Genomic DNA, 16,179 nt, shown 5'->3' on the forward strand with positions numbered 1-16,179 from the left:
AGTAGATAAAGGTGGTTAAGAAGGCTTATGGGATACTTGCCTTAATAGATAGGGCATACAATAAAAGCAGAGAGATGATGGTATAACTATGTAAAACAATGGTCAGGCTATAGCTGGAATACTATGTGTAGCTCTAGTCATCACATGATAGAAAGGATGTGATTGCATTGGAGAGGGTACAGAGGCAGGCATCAAAATATTGACTAGGATGTAGTGTTTCAGCTATGAGGACAGACTGGATAGGCTAGGTTTGTTTTCTTTGGTGTGGAGATGTACAAAATTATGGAGAGCGTACATAGGACAGGTAATGAGAAACTTTCCCCTTTATTGGTAAATTGGTTTATTATTGTCACATGTACCGAGGTACAGTAAAAAACTGGTTTTCATGCCATCCATACATCGCATCAGTGCATTGAGGTAGTACAAGGGAAAACAATAATAGAGTGCAGGATAAAATGTTACAGTCCTCAACATCCATTAACAGAGCTGTCTATGACCAAAGGGCATAGGTTGAAAATAAGGGATAACTAACTCAGAGATTTGAGGAAGAACTTTTCCAGCCAAGAGGGTGATTGAAATCAGGAACAGACTGCCTGAGGGGGTGACTGAGTTTATATTTTCACAATATTTAAGATGAGCTCTTGAAATGCCATTACACAGGTTACAAGCTGAGCTGGGAAATGGAATTAGTATAGATGGGTACTTGATAGGTGGCATAGGCATGGTGAGCCAAAGGGCCTGCTTCCATGCTTTATGACTCTAGATAAATTACTGGAAATAAGATAAGAAATGCACAGCAATTCAATGTATTTTCCTTTGGTTTTGTAATTAATTCAAATATAAAATGGAAACTTTATCCTCTTCAGACAAAACAAATAACAGTAGCCCTTGTGGATTCTGGAACTGCCAATTTACTTATTAATAGTACAAGAATAACTCTGGGGAACAATATAAACATTTTATATGAATGTAGAAATGATCACATTTGTTTGTTCACAAGAATAAGCAATCATTGTTTATACAAAGTACATTAAAAAGTATTATTTCCAGTAAATAGACTGCTGTGTTGCAATCAAGTGTGATTACAAATTCACTAAGCATGACTGACAGAATATTTTAATCTAGAATTTATAGTATAAACCAAATCCACAAATTAATATTTTAATAATCCTAGAATCCCAATTGGTAATTCATAATGCTGCCTCTTGGTGCCTGTCAGTCTCTGAATCCTGTATAACCAGACGTAATTACACTCCACTCTTCTGCAGTCCTTAGATGCTATTAATCTTCATGTGACTCTGCTGTTCACCTCTGCAATTTTTTCCTTGCAAAAATTCCTTCTGATTTCACAATTTGCTTCAAGATTAAATAGACCACAACAATGCAATGAGAATTTTCCAACAGGACATCTTCAAGAAAATGGCCATTACTGACAACACCAGAAATGCCATACTTGTCATCATAAACACGAGTCATTCACAAAGTCTGAATAGCTAAGTTGTCATAAGTAGGAATTACATGAGCTTTGAGAGTTAGCTTTCCTTTGACTAAACACTGCTGAATATTCATTGCCACGCAAATCTACATGCCCAACCATCTATTAAAGATATTTTTGTAATCTTTCTGGATGTGCAAGGCACCATTTACAAATATTAAACATGTACAGATCAGTTCTGTTTGTTATCTACAGGATTAAATAATTTCAAAATCAATTTCATAAAGTGGCACTAGATTTCACTTTGGAAGAAAGTGCCTGTTTGAAGCGTCGTTTTAAGTCTTGCATGTTTGGGGACTTCGGTCGTGGAATAATTGATCCTCTTCGTTTTTCTGCATTATTGCTCATATGTAGCTTACTAACTTCTCTGTGAATATGTTGAAAAACATCGTATACATCCCCATAGTTTTCTCTGGTGGAGATTTCTAAGAATGTTGTACCAAGTTCATTCGCTAATTGGATTCCATCATTGGTCTGGACTTGTCTTGCATGCAGTAGATCACTCTTGTTAGCAACAATGATCACAGGGACTTTTGTATCAGGGTGCATTTTGCGGATATGCTGATACAAGGGACGAATCAATTTGTAGCTGCTGTAGTCTGTTATTGAATACAATAAGATGAAACCCTCTGCCCAGTGAATACATCTGGAGATAATGTCAGGAAAATGTGCACATTCTCCTTGGACCTAAAAATAAAGCATATTTATCATAAAATTATCCAATACACAGATAATCATTGTTTCTTTTCCACAGAATATCTCCTTTCACCAGTCCAAATAAATTGCAAAAACCAAACAGTAAGAAAGAACCCTGAAATGCTTATCCATTATTAGCATCAGTTAAAACATTTTGCTCTGACTTTTGCAAATTTGTACCCTACATTACCAAACACGTAGTGCTCCCATACCTGGATACAAGGTGTGTCTTGGACTTGCAGTGAAAGCTGTTCTCCTTCAATTAGAACCAGCCTTGAATAAAGATTTCCTAGAAGATAAAAGCATTGGCTTATTGTAAATTATTTATTCCATTCCCTAAATATTGATTTTTAATGTTCAATTTTGGCCTCACGGTTTAACAAAAACGCACCTGTATTTGATTCATAATCACCAATAAACCTCTTGGTTAAGAATCGAACGATCAAGGCTGGGAAGAAATAAAAACACATTAATATTGCTTTGCCGCTACAAATGCTGTCATTCTTTCATTCATATTTTAGAAATTATAATGTTCATTTTAAGCATCAAAGATGCACAGCTGCTTTTGCATTTGTCCAAGGTTATTGAAAAAAAGAGAAAGACTAATGCAAAAGCCTTTCTCCTTAAAAAAAATATTTTCCATTGGTTATCTGACACTTAAGTTCTTGCCGATAGCGATCCTGAAGAAGACCTGCCAGATTCGTCATGGCTGGAATCTTTAAAAACTATTTTGTTACTGGAACTTTTCACTATTGCAAGCTGTGGTTCAAAACTAGCAAAAACAAGAGTTGCTAGGGTGAAGAGCAACAACCAGAAGCCAACTCTACACAGTTCACACCCAGAGCCTCAGCCAAAGGGGGCATCAAGCAAAACCTGACACAGTGGAGAAAAGCTGCAAAAAAAACAATGGATTGGTTAAGTGGAGCAATATGTGCAACGGTTTGTTTTATCATCAATGCAGTACATGGGACTGTAGCTTTATGCATTTTTCTACATTTCCATATAGGTTTTTGTTTTAATAACTGGAAGTGATTGTGCAGGACAGCAGAGGTCGACCGAAAGACACTAATGTAATGATCTTTTATATTTGAATCCAGCTCAGGGAAGAATTCTACACCTTAAATTCTTTATTTCTTTCAGACAGATTGCAACTAAAAATCACTGTAGTACAGGATAGAACACTTAAGGGTGTAAATGTTACACACAGTTATTTCTAAATACAGCAAATGTGCATTAGTACAATTCAGTTAGTGTGGAACTGCAAATGAGAACGGATGTTCAACTTTGTCCAAGGTTGTAAATCACTGGTGTACTTGATTTCATGTGTCAATGATTTTACCAGTTTTTGCTGTAAGTGATTTTTGTATAATTAAGAAGCTGCTGTAAAATTAACAGTGTCAAGAGTCAGTTTTGAAATCCAAAGATATGTTAACTTCAGCTAAAGAATAAAAACTATAAAATATTCCTCAGTGAGATATTGAAAATGTAAATCCACATTAAGCATATGAAAAGGACATCAAAACTCTGTATTTATTCATAACTATTAATGAATGAGGAATGCAACAAAGTCTTGAACCCCTGTTATGCACTCCAAAGTAATACAGAGGTAATTTTCTGTTGCAGATGTGTAGAACTATTGTACCAACCAGTAACAGATACACAAGTAGTTTTGAAAAGCCAGAGATATATACAATTTAAAAACATTTCTTAATTGGCTCATTCCAGTACAACACAGTTTAGTTCAGCTATGTGCACAATATATTTCACATGTAGGCCAAAGAGAAGCATCACAAATGGCTAATGCTAAAAGAACATTTGAGCTGGCAGGTATGCATTGCTTTGGTTTATTCTTACACAATGTGAATTTGTGTAAAAGATGAACACTGCATGTAGGTCACATTTTCTCCTGAAGTTATTTATAAAGGGACTTTTACTTGCAGTGAATGCATAATTGCAATATTTATTGTGATTGGCCTCTATTTAGATTTTTTGGCTAATACACTTTTGTTCAAATTATTGGCAAGCATTTTTGACTTTTTTTCATCAAAGTGAGCAAAACATCCTGGAGAAGAGATTTTTTATCCTCCACCATTTATGCCCACTGACAATACCCATCTTGCTAATACATTAAAAATCATATTCTGTGCAATTTGGCACAGAGTTCCCTCAATATTATCCTCATTATTTACTTCTACTACATTTTAAGAGAAGCAGTCCTTTAATATTAGTCCATTAAATATTTTAATTTCCTATATTTTCTTTGAAAGTGAACCTCCCAAACAGATATCAGCAACCCAGTCTTGTGTTGTTAACTCCCATTCTCTAGAAACTGGAAAAACGAACTGCCTTTTCATACAAATCCTTTGTTCAACTGTTAGATTTTTAAATGAATATAAATGGAGAAACCAGAGAGAAAATACACTGGAAATATCAAAATGTTCCAAGCTCTTTCACTCCCAATTCTGTGTAATCTGACAAGAGCTAAATTAGCCTACAAATATATTTAAAACAAACAGATACATAGCTTCCATCTCCAAAATCCAGATGTGTAACAAAATGGCCAGAGCTTCTTTAATTCCATTTGCTGGCTTGTTTCCCCAGTGATGGTTTCCATGTTCCCCTCCTTTACCTCAACCTTTGCAGGCAGATTAGCAGAACAAATTTGAGTTTAAGAACATAATGTACATTTGTCAGCACACATTCACAGTGCTCACAGTTGTCCTTTTAAAAAGGTGGTTTCTGCCCAGCGCAACAATTCAGTGATTTTTTTAAAATCACTAAACCAGTGCCAGTCAGAATTAGTGAGGCAGTCACATCTTCACCCACTCAAGGGTTCTGAAAGCCATCTGCAAGACCTTTGTGTTGGGGCTAAACACATTATCTTTCAAATCAGGATGTGCTAATCGTATCAAAAGTACATTTATATCACCATTTACATCACTCAGGCCCTATCCTTCAGCTAGCATCGCTACAACCAAGTTTTTGGGTTATAATCATTCTCCTCTGCCAGGAGGTTGTGGATTCAAGATTCAACCTGAGCAGAAAAATCTGAGCTGATACATCAGTTATGTGATCTTTAAGATGAGATAACGGTCTCACTCTGCCCTCTTAGATGCAAGAAAAGATTCCATGGTACAATTTTGAAGAGCGGGTGAATTATCCTAGGGGCTTGTCTAGTATCTTTCCCTCAATGAACTTCACTCTTACTGATTATCTGGTCCATAATCACTGTGTTTAAAAAGCAAAAACCCTGCAGGTGCTGGAAATCTAAAATAAAAACAGAAGAGTCTGGAAACATTCAATGGCTCAGGCAGCTTCTGTGGAAAGAGAAAAACAGAGTTAACATTTCTAGTTGATGACCTGAAATATTAACTGTTTCTCTCTCCACAGAAGCTGCCTGGGCTGTTGAGTGTTTCCACCATTTTTTGTTTTTAGAATCACATTACAGTTTGTGGACACTTGCCTTGGGTAATTGATTTTTAGGTTTTCTGGACTTCAGTAAATACATAACTGGCTGTAAGAATGCTCTGAGGTTGACACACCTATTTTATATCTCTAGGTCTTTTTTACTTGAAGTATTTAGTAAGAGAGTTTTTGGACATTCCATTAGACCGTTGGACACAAAAAGCAACAATAGATATGGAGGGAGAACAGGAGTATCGTAATGAGATAGAGGATCAACCATGATCATAACATACAATGAGGCAGGCTTGAAGGGTCAAGTATCCTGCTCCTACTCTGTTTCTGTCCTGCGATAGTAAAATGCACCATATGAATGCAACATTCTGTACAAATGGTTAAAATAGTTTAGTGTCAAATTTTGTTCAATGACCTTCTGCAGGGGCCTTTGGGGTGATTCACTGAGTTAAAGTACATGTGTAATAAATGCAACTTGTTTATCTTATTCTGGCAACACTAACTCATCATACTAACGTACATTGTCTTCCCTAGTTTCTTCTGCCAGGAAATCGCTTGGTTTGTCCACAAAATTCCCTTCTCCATGGACCCAAGTGCAGACCTGCAGGAGGTGGGTGACTAGTTTCAATGACGGAATGGTCTCAATGAGGGGATAGTTTTGGCAACACACTGCCAGGTCAAACGCTGATTGCCCAGAACAGAACTTTCTTTCAGCATGGCACAAGGGGAGATCCCACACCATCTACTTCGGCTGGACTTTATCGTAAGTTTCAGGGTGAAAGGTAGTGGTCCTCAGTCCCATTAATGGGAATTTAAAATCAACTTAAATTAGCACAAACTACACAAGAAGGTGCTTGATGTTAAATATAAATACAAATACTCAGGGTAAGAATTACAGAATTTTTATCGCCGGGTTAATTAGCACTTGAAAGCAAATTGTTTTAGTAGTAAAACAAGTTATCTAAGAGCAAGAAATCTATGCCTTTCCATCCATCTGCTGAGATTGCACAGCTGAGTAAAAGCAGCCAATGCAATTTCCTAAGTGATAATCCTGATATAAACAAATTTCTTTTTCTCCTTTTGATAATGCAGATCCATTCAAAAGACAAACTCTTAATCGATACTTATAAATCTATCTTTCGATTAATGTCTTTCCCGTTGAAACGTGCTTTACCTGTTTTCCCAACAGTGCTCGATCCTAAAACCGCGATCTTGGTGTCCCTGTTCGTTACATTATCGCCTGATTCCGGTATTGGGACTAATAATAAGTTAGTTGACATATTGTGGAAACGCATCAGTCCTCTCCGGTGTGAAATCGATTCGATGGAAGTTCAAGCAGCCAGCACGACTAGACAAAGGAATAATGTCTTCTTGGAAAGATTCGATGTTTCTAAACACGCAGCAACACAAGAAGCATGAACACCCTTATAAATTTCCTCCAAGGTGCTCGGCGCTTCTTTGTGACTGAGCTCCCAATCTGCAGCTACTTCATATATTGAGTCTTGTGGCTGACCGTCCTCCCACAGCTTCCACAAACCAATAGAGTTCCTCTGACGAACACAAGAACGTAAATACATTGAATACGTCCACACGCACAACATGCCCATTGTGCCTGCACTGAGGTAAAAGGAACAAGAAGCGGAACACATCGAAAATAGTATTACAGTACTACACTTTCCACCCCTGGTTTATTTTCGACAATCGAGGAAACCTTTGCCCTCGCTCTCCGAATATCCGAGGCGCTCACTAACAGATTAAGACCAGGACAGACCGACCAGGTATGGACGGGCAGTTCTGATCCAGTTAAGAGCGGCACAGCACAAGTGTCCAATCCAGTTAAGTATGGAATAAGAACAGAACGTGTTGCAAATACTCAGAAGGTCACATAGCATCATACCACTTCATAATTGGCCTGAAAGTTTAGCTCATTTTTTATCCCCATTGATGCTGCTTGACATGCTGAGTGTTTGATTTTTATGCCAGATCTCCAGCATCTGCAGGTTTTTAAAATTTCTTGTTAAGTATGGCACAGTCTGATCGTGATCTAAATGTTACAAATCAACCCAGGTAAGAGAGGCACAGTCCGATCCAGGGAAGGATGGCACAGTCCGATCCACATAAGGATGCAGCCTCTTGAGATAGGTATCGATGGTGTTCTCCATCTTGATAAGTATGACACAATCCAAAATAGAACTATTATTTCATGTCTTAGAACTGAAGCATTAACTGTGTTTCCCTTTCCACAGATGCTGCCTGACCTGCTGAGTGTTTTCAGCAGTTTCTTTTTTATTTCATATTTACAGCATCTGGCGTATTTTGATATTCATGACACCGTCTGAGCCAGGTAGGGTCAGTGTAGTGTAAGGACAGGGGAGCCCTATCCAGGTATATATGGAGCAGCCCTATCCAGGTAAGGAGGGGGCACGGCAGGCCTATCCAGGTAAGGACAGGGCAGGGGAGGGCAGTCCGATCCAGGTAAGGAAAGGCAGGACAGGGCAGATCGATCCAGGTAAGGACATGGCAGGACAGGGTAGTTTGTTCCAGGTAAGGATGGAGTAGGACAGGGCTTTATTATAGTAAGCCTGTATTACAAAAAAAAATACAAAAGTAGGGTTAAAATGTAGAAATACATTGAAATGGACAGTAGTGGTTCCATGACATTATTTGGATAAGACCAGTTGTAGAATGATTAAAATTGGATGCAAAAATTACTTCAGAGTGGGCAAACATGGAAAATCACTAAGTACTGTATAGTCATTAAACTATGGTGATTCACTGACTATGGATCTACAAAACCTATTTTCACAGACATCAAATCACCAAGTAATAGGAATGCTATCAGAGCATTTATACTGTGGGCTGTATTGTTCAAATTGACAGTTAACACCCACCAGTTTAATTTCACTGATAACATTTTGGGTTACATTGTCTATTAAAATATCAATGACTTCTGCATCAGCATTGTGCATGGTATATTTGGATAAACATAATTTTCATTTCATTTTTATTTCTGTTTTGCCATGATTGAGTATTGGTATTGGTTTTGGTTTATTATTGTCACTTGTACCGAGGTACAGTGAAAAACTTGTCTTGCGTACCGTTCATACAGATCAATTCATTACACAGTGCATTATAGAACATAGAACATTACAGCACAGTACAGGCCTTTAGAATCACAATGTTGTGCTGACATTTTATCCTGCTATAAGATCTATCTAACCCTTCCCTCCCACATAGCCCCCCATTTCTCTATCATTCAAGTGTCTAAGAGTCTCTTAAATGTCCCTAATGCATCTGCCCCCACAACCTCTGCTAGCAGTGCGTTCCACGCACCCACCACTCTGTGTAAAAAACTTACCTCTGACCTCCCCCTTATATCTTCCTCCAATCACCTTAAAATTATGTCCCCTCGCGTTAGCCATTGTCGCCCTGGGAAAACATCTCTGACTGTCCACTCAATCTATGCCTCCTATCATCTTGTACACCTCTATCAAGTCACCTGTCATCCTCCTTCTCTCCAAAGAGAAAAGCCCCAGCTCACTCAACCTATCCTCATAAGACATGTTCTCCAATCCAGGCAACATCCTGGTAAATCTCCTCTGCACCCTCTCTAAAGTTTCCACATCCTTCCTATAATGAGGTGACCAGAACTGAACACAATACTTCAAGTGTGGTCTAACCAGAGTTCTTTAGCGATGCAACATTACCTCGTGACTCTTGAACTCAATACCCTGACTAATGAAGGCCAACACACCATACGCCTTCTTAACAACCCTATCGACCTGAGCGGCAACCTTGGGGGATCTATGGATGTGGACCCCAAGATCCCTCTGTTCTTCCACACTGCTAAGACTCCAGCCATTAACCTTGTATTCTGCCTTCAAATTCGATCTCCTGAAGTGTATCACTTCACACTTTTCCGGGTTAAACTCCAGCTGCCACTTCTCAGCCCAGGTCTGCATTCTATCAAATATCCTGTTGTAATCTACGGCAACCTTCTACACTATCCACAACACCACCAACCTTTGTATCATCAGCAAACTTACTAACCCACCCTTCCACATCCTCATCCAAGTCATTTATGAAAATCACTAAGGGTAGGGTTCCCAGAACAGATCCCTGCGGAACACCACAGGTCACTGACCTCCAGGCAGTATACGCTCCATCTACCACCATCCTCTGTCTTCTCAATGGGGTGGGGTCTTTAATTATGCTGGCTGCTTCACTAAGGTAGTGGGAGGTATAGACAGAGTCCATGGAGGGGAAGCTAGTTTCCTTGATGTGCTGGGCTGTGTCCACAACTCTCTGCAGTTTCTTGTGGTCCCGGGCAGAGCAGTTGCCGTACCAAGTTGTGATCTATCCAGATAGGATGCTTTCTGTGGTGCATCGATAAAAGTTGGTGAGCGTCAAAGGGGACATGATAAATCCAGCCAAACTGAAATAATTTGGGTCTACATTTGTTCAAATGTTTTTCTATTTGCTTTGAGGCTCACTTAGAGTTTAGCTGGAGAAAAGATTAGCAGAAACTACAGTTTTTATGTACCCAATTCAAATGTTTGAGAGCCTGGAGCAGGGAACAGCCAGTCAACCATTAAGAGCTTTACATAACAACCAAATCCTGTTTTACTTGACCTAACCTAAAGCATTGGATGTTAATCAGGGATCTGAGCTCTATGGTCATAATCACTTAACACCATAGACACTTTTATTGCTATACCAGGTCACAGATGGAATCATTGGCTGAAATCTAATAAAAAGTCCTTTACTACTTTGATCAACATGTTGGGTGTTTCTTTACTCTTTTTCTTTTCTTATATTTACACATTGCTGAATTAATACAACTCTTGTAACACCTTTAATACTTTTCTGCCTGATAGTTTGCAAGACAAATTTTAGAATATTTACATTTTTGTTCACTGTGATTCTGGCAGTTCAAGATTCTTGAATGCTAAAGAATGAACAAATTCCTGACTTTGGTTATGAAATGGGAAATTTCCATCTTTCATATGAACATTATAAATGTAGAAGACAATTCTGTCCAGTATTATATTAATCATTCCTCAACTGATTCTGGTTATATTTATGCAAGTTGCAGTATCATTTGATTTCTATATCAAACTGGCAAATAAACCCGACAAAATAGAATTAGCCAGGTAGTGTCAGTATTGTATTCTTCACTCTTCAAAATAAACAAGAGATCATGGTTCTCAGCATGTTCTTTGGTAAATAATCCTCTGAAAGTTTTAATTGAATGCCCAAGAATATGTATAACAGGTAGATGTCAGGTTTTAGATAAAAGACTTGGCCTGCTTATGAAAACCAAAACTTTGCCAGAGAGGTGCTTATACCTACAAGTCATCACTGGCATAAGTAGAGATAAAAGTGGTTAAGCTACTGATAATTGTAACTGGTCTTTTTTCTGCCTTCATTCCTATTTTTTTTTAGTATGAAATATGAAACACAGAATTTAAAATCTAGGTTTTATTCTCTGAATGCACTAATCTTTATCTCTGTTATTGAATATCTTTGAAAATCACATGCAACTCAGTTTTGCTTTTATTCAACCAAAAATTAAATGTGGATTTGGTGTGTAGGTGTGTTTACAATAGAAATCCAACAGTCCCCAGCATTTTATGATTAATAATTGTCAGCTCCAAAAATTGTTTCACAGTAATTCATAAGATGGTTCAAGACATGGGAAATTATATAATACATTCCTTCCAGATTGCTCCCAATTACATATCCTATTAGCAATTATTTGGCTATGACAGTACCTCCTCAATATATCACTATATAGTTAAACAAGCACTTTACATTATTTACTTTGCAAAGATTAACTTGTTTTATGCTCTTTAAAACCATTGGATTGCACCACCTTGATAAGGTGCATAATATTAGTAAACATTAATTTTGAGTTAATTTATTTCATTGCTATAACTAGAAAGAATAAATAAATTTAATGTGGTGCTTTCTAAAAGAGATGCAAAAATATTTTGGTTTTAAGAGTGGTGAAAATGCTGCTCCCATTAGTAACCAGAAATGTTACAGCAACTGTTGAGAAAGATATTAGAGGCGGTATATATAAATATAAGATATTAAGATGGTAGACGATATATTGTTTTCCCATTCACAGCAATGCTTCATGTCAAATTATATTCTGGAATGGTTTGTCAGATAATTAGAGGACACGCATTCATTGTCTATTATCTATCTGAGAGCAGGTGCTTTAGAAAAAATTGTACACAAAATCTGAACCAAGCAGAAAATGAGCAAAAATGAAAGAACTTACATTCATATAGCATGAACCAACCCGAAATTCACTGTGTTGAACCATGTACTTTTAATGCATGAATGCATTTGTAAAATAAGAAATTCGGCACACAAATTCCCACAAACAATAGCAATAACCAGATGAACTGGCTTTGTGATGTTGAACAAGTATAAATATTGGGCAAGATGCTTAGGGTTAACTCCCTGATCTTCTATGAAATATTCCTATAGAATCATTCCCACAAAATCACTTGAGAGATCAGTGATGACCTTAGTGTAACAAGCTGAATAGAGCACTCCAAAAGTAGAACACTTCCTTGGTACTACACTAGAATATCAGCCTTGAATGTGGGATTGAATCCTCAATCTTCTGCCCCTAAGGGAAGTGGGCCCAGCTGACCCCATGGCATACATGGTTCATTGTCTTTGTTTTCCACCCCATAACAGACCATTCCCTTAGTTCATTGGTATCTGCCTTTGAGTTTGCTTAAAGCCTTTCATATCTTAAATATTTTACATTTCTGAGGAAAGGTCACAGGTCTAAAACATTGGTGTAGACTACACTGATGTCAACTGTTCCATAGAGAACTGCAGCATTGAAGTATGATTGGCAGGTTCATATGTGGCCCCTCAGCTTTACACCAGCCATAGTTGGGGGATCCAATGTGGCCCCATTAACTTGAGTACTGTCGCCAAATGTTAGTGAAAAGGTAACTTTAGCTAAATTTTATTTTTGCTTTCTTTCACTTTTTTTCCCCCTTTTAGTTAACCCCAGTTCATTATTTTTAAATAAAGTTTTAAAATGATTTAGATTAGTTTTAGTCTGGTTATCAGACATGTATAAACAGTTGCTAGGGCAGGTCTTGGGAGGCAATGTCAATGGGCCTGGTCTCTAGTTGCAGCCTAGTCTGCTCACATGGTACCTGTGGATCCACAACCTCAAGGTAGTCGGGAACCCTGCAGAGTGAGCAAGGTGATGGGGCAGATCAAGCACTATTCAACCCATTAACACTATTTCTCCCAACGGTTACTGCATGGCCCCAATATTTCCAGCATCTTTTTATACTTGATATTCTACATATACAGTATTTTCCCTTTAATTGAAGCAGTTCACGTAGAGATAAACTGTAGGAAGAAAGATCACCTGGCAGAAATCTATCTGAATTATCCAAAAACACACAGGATTGGACAGTTTTATATGAAGGGAAGGGATTAAGAATCTGGATGGTAGGGAGTTTTGAAAGGAATTCATTTCTCTGCATTTGATTGGGAAAGAAATGGGATGATGGGGCATCGGAAGAGTGTGTAGGGAGAGGGAAACTGTGTTTGGTAGCAGCATCGCACTGAATATGTTGGATATGGTGGATCATTGTGGCATCTCACTGTGCTTCTGGAAGGAAGGATAGGAATGAAAGTAGAAGTGTGTAAAATGGAACAGAAACAGAGAACCCCATTAAGCATAGTGGAAACAGAATCCTGTTAAGGAAAAAGGAAGTCAATTAGGTCCAAGGCCATCTACATGTCATTATTCATCTCCATGGATATTCAGTATTTTTTTTAAAGTACCAATGCTTTGATATGACTAAAACTCAGATTACATCATAAATGGCAGATGGCCTGCAAATTAAGGATTTCAAATAACTACATGCATTGAATTTGCAAAGGGCTAAACTGAATAACTACTTAACTATCAGACAAAACATGTTGGTTATTTCTGAAGATGTAATACTTGTGAGATAAACCCTGCACATCTAAGTTTTATTCTAGAATTTAGACTCTAATCTAGAATTAGTCACACAGTTGAAGGAGCACTGATCCAAACATTCAATTGATTGTTCGAGATCTGAAGGTGCAAATGGGAGCTCCATTAACCTGCTTGTTCCCATACATAGCATCAAAGGTATCTGCATCATGATAATGCTGTTGATAAACTCTAGAATCTATAATTGGCATTTACTCAAACTTAAGAGGATACCAATTACATAATCTTTTTAGAAACAGACAGAAGTTGGGAGATATCTTAGAAATTTCTTCCATAAATGTGTTGATTTTTCATTTTCAAATACTTCTCAACCCTACCAGCAAAATTTTAAATGAATGGCAAAAATAATTTTATTTTTTTTGTAATAAATGAGATACAATCTTGAAATGCTTTGATCAGGCAGCTGAAACTCATCAAGGAATTCCCAGTCATTAAACCCTACTGGATATTAAGGATTGAAACCAGATTTGGTTTGCATGGGAATGCAAAAGTAGTCATTTGGCTTCACAACTCAGTAACCTGGCTAAACTTGCCTTCTCCAACAAAACTGAGCCTTTGTTATAACAAAGCCAACATCCAGGCATTTTGTGCAGAGAACACATTGGATGCTTCCTTGATGATCAGACCTTACCAGAGATTTGAATCATTTCCCATCCTGCTTTTGAAGTCATTGAAGATCAGTTTGCTTCCCTTTGTGATGGCAGTTCAAGATTTTTTCCCGCACACAAGTTTTGATGACCAGAGAATGTTGGGTCTATGTTAGCTAGTCCTCATTTCGAGAGAATTAGAATACAAAAGCAAGGATGTACTGCTGAGGCTTTACAAGGCATTGGTCAGACTGCACTTGGAATATTAAGAACAATTTTGGGCTCAGTGTCAAAGATATACCAGCCCTGGAGAAGGTCCACAAGAATGATCCAAAGAATGAAAGGCTTAACGTTATGAGCATTTGATGTCTCTGGGCCTGTATTCAATGAAATAAAAAAAAAGGACGGCATGGGGGGGGGGGGGGGGGGGGGGGGCAGATAAAAGGAGGGAAAGAAGAGTACCTCATTGAAATCTACTGGATACTGAAAGACCTGGATAGAGTGGACGTAGAGAGGATGTTTCCATTAGCGGGAATCTAAAATCCAAGGCCAGAGCCTCAGAATAAAAGGACATCCCTTTAAAACTTAAATGAGGAATTTCTTCAGCCTGTGAAATTCATTACTGCAGAGAGCTGTGGAAGCTAAGTCATTGGGTGTATTTAAGGTAGAGATTTTAAGATTCTTGATTGGTCAGAGGGTTAAGGGTTACAGGGAGAAGGCAGGAGAATGGGGTTTAAAATCAAAAATCAGCTATGATCAAATCGCATAATTCTGCTTTTCTATCTTATGGAGATGGAGGGTCACAAGGCATTCAAGAATTCTGCAGGGAGTTACTGAGATCAAAACCCACACATTCTGGCTGAAGCTCACTTCTCCATTTGCCCTCCAGGTGCCCTACCAACCCACCACCTTGTTCGTTAAACTGGCTATTTCCTGCCCATCATGTCCTGCTCAATGCAATGATAATCTTGTCAAAGCATTCAAGTTCCCTATCTATAATAGCAAAGTGACATTAGGATTGTCCATGCAGGTCCTGACATTCCAGGTCCCAAACTTCATATACAGGAGTTCAAATGCCCATGTATTTTGTTTTTAAAAACATGTACTACTTGTTGCACATCAATTAAAATGTGGGATTTTATCCAATAGCAAGGAGGACCAAGGTGACTGGAGACCAGGTTCTGCTGCATGGGAATGTTCATGTATTAGTGCGCACGCATATAGGTGTTGCCAGGAACACACACTCTCACTCATGCACGTGAGCACAAGAGCCCACTTGTGCATGAATGAGGGGCAAGGCACTGGTGACCTATATCCGTATTTACATAACTTGTTTCTGAACCAAGTCAACAACAGATTGCATATATCCAAAGCCCAAGCACAAATTCTTCCTGCATTCTATTTATACTGACATCCCAAAAGACCATTTCCAATCTTTACCAACAGCCTATTTGCAATTCTGCAACCATCTCCTAATTCCATAACTCCAAAACTTATGCAATACCTATAACACTCCAAATATCCCATATCTGCTTCCTCACTGCCAGTTTTTCCTGTGATTTTCCAAATAGTGTTGCCACAACCCACTAATAGATGCTAGCATTTTTCTATTACCAAGTCAACCCCTTTTTCGCCTCTAAACAGCAGGATTACATTTGCTGTCTTCAAATCTATGGGGACCATTCTAGAATCCAGGGAACTCTTAGATCAAAACCTTTAATATACTCTTTAAAAAGAAAATTTGTAGGTCATCAGGCTTTTAATTCCCCTAAATAATTACATGTGTAGGTGTTCTAACCCCTTGATCCTGCATTCAATAAGATCATGGCTGATCTGATACAAACTTCTCATCTTAGTGCACATGGGATGCCAGTTGGAAAATGTACCAGAAAAGCCACACCTGTAACTGAGCAAGGAGGAAGGTTATTAAAGAATGCAAAGTTAATACAAAA

The 16,179-nt window shown here is 38.1% G+C and overlaps 1 protein-coding gene across 1 annotated transcript; it reads right to left on the reverse strand.

Moving 5' to 3' along the window:
* Nucleotides 1-374: 374 nt before the first annotated feature.
* LOC127576029 (ras-like protein family member 11A) lies at nucleotides 375-7,090 on the reverse strand. Its single transcript, XM_052026353.1, has 4 exons — nucleotides 6,783-7,090; nucleotides 2,583-2,639; nucleotides 2,404-2,480; nucleotides 375-2,182 (listed from the first exon to the last, which is right to left on the reverse strand). The coding sequence occupies exons 1-4, from the start codon at nucleotides 6,901-6,903 to the stop codon at nucleotides 1,715-1,717; spliced, it is 723 nt and encodes a 240-aa protein (XP_051882313.1). The 5' UTR covers nucleotides 6,904-7,090; the 3' UTR covers nucleotides 375-1,714.
* Between the last annotated feature and the right edge of the window lie 9,089 nt (nucleotides 7,091-16,179).

This window comes from Pristis pectinata, chromosome 11 (genome assembly GCF_009764475.1).
Source record: "Pristis pectinata isolate sPriPec2 chromosome 11, sPriPec2.1.pri, whole genome shotgun sequence".
NCBI lineage: Eukaryota > Metazoa > Chordata > Chondrichthyes > Rhinopristiformes > Pristidae > Pristis > Pristis pectinata.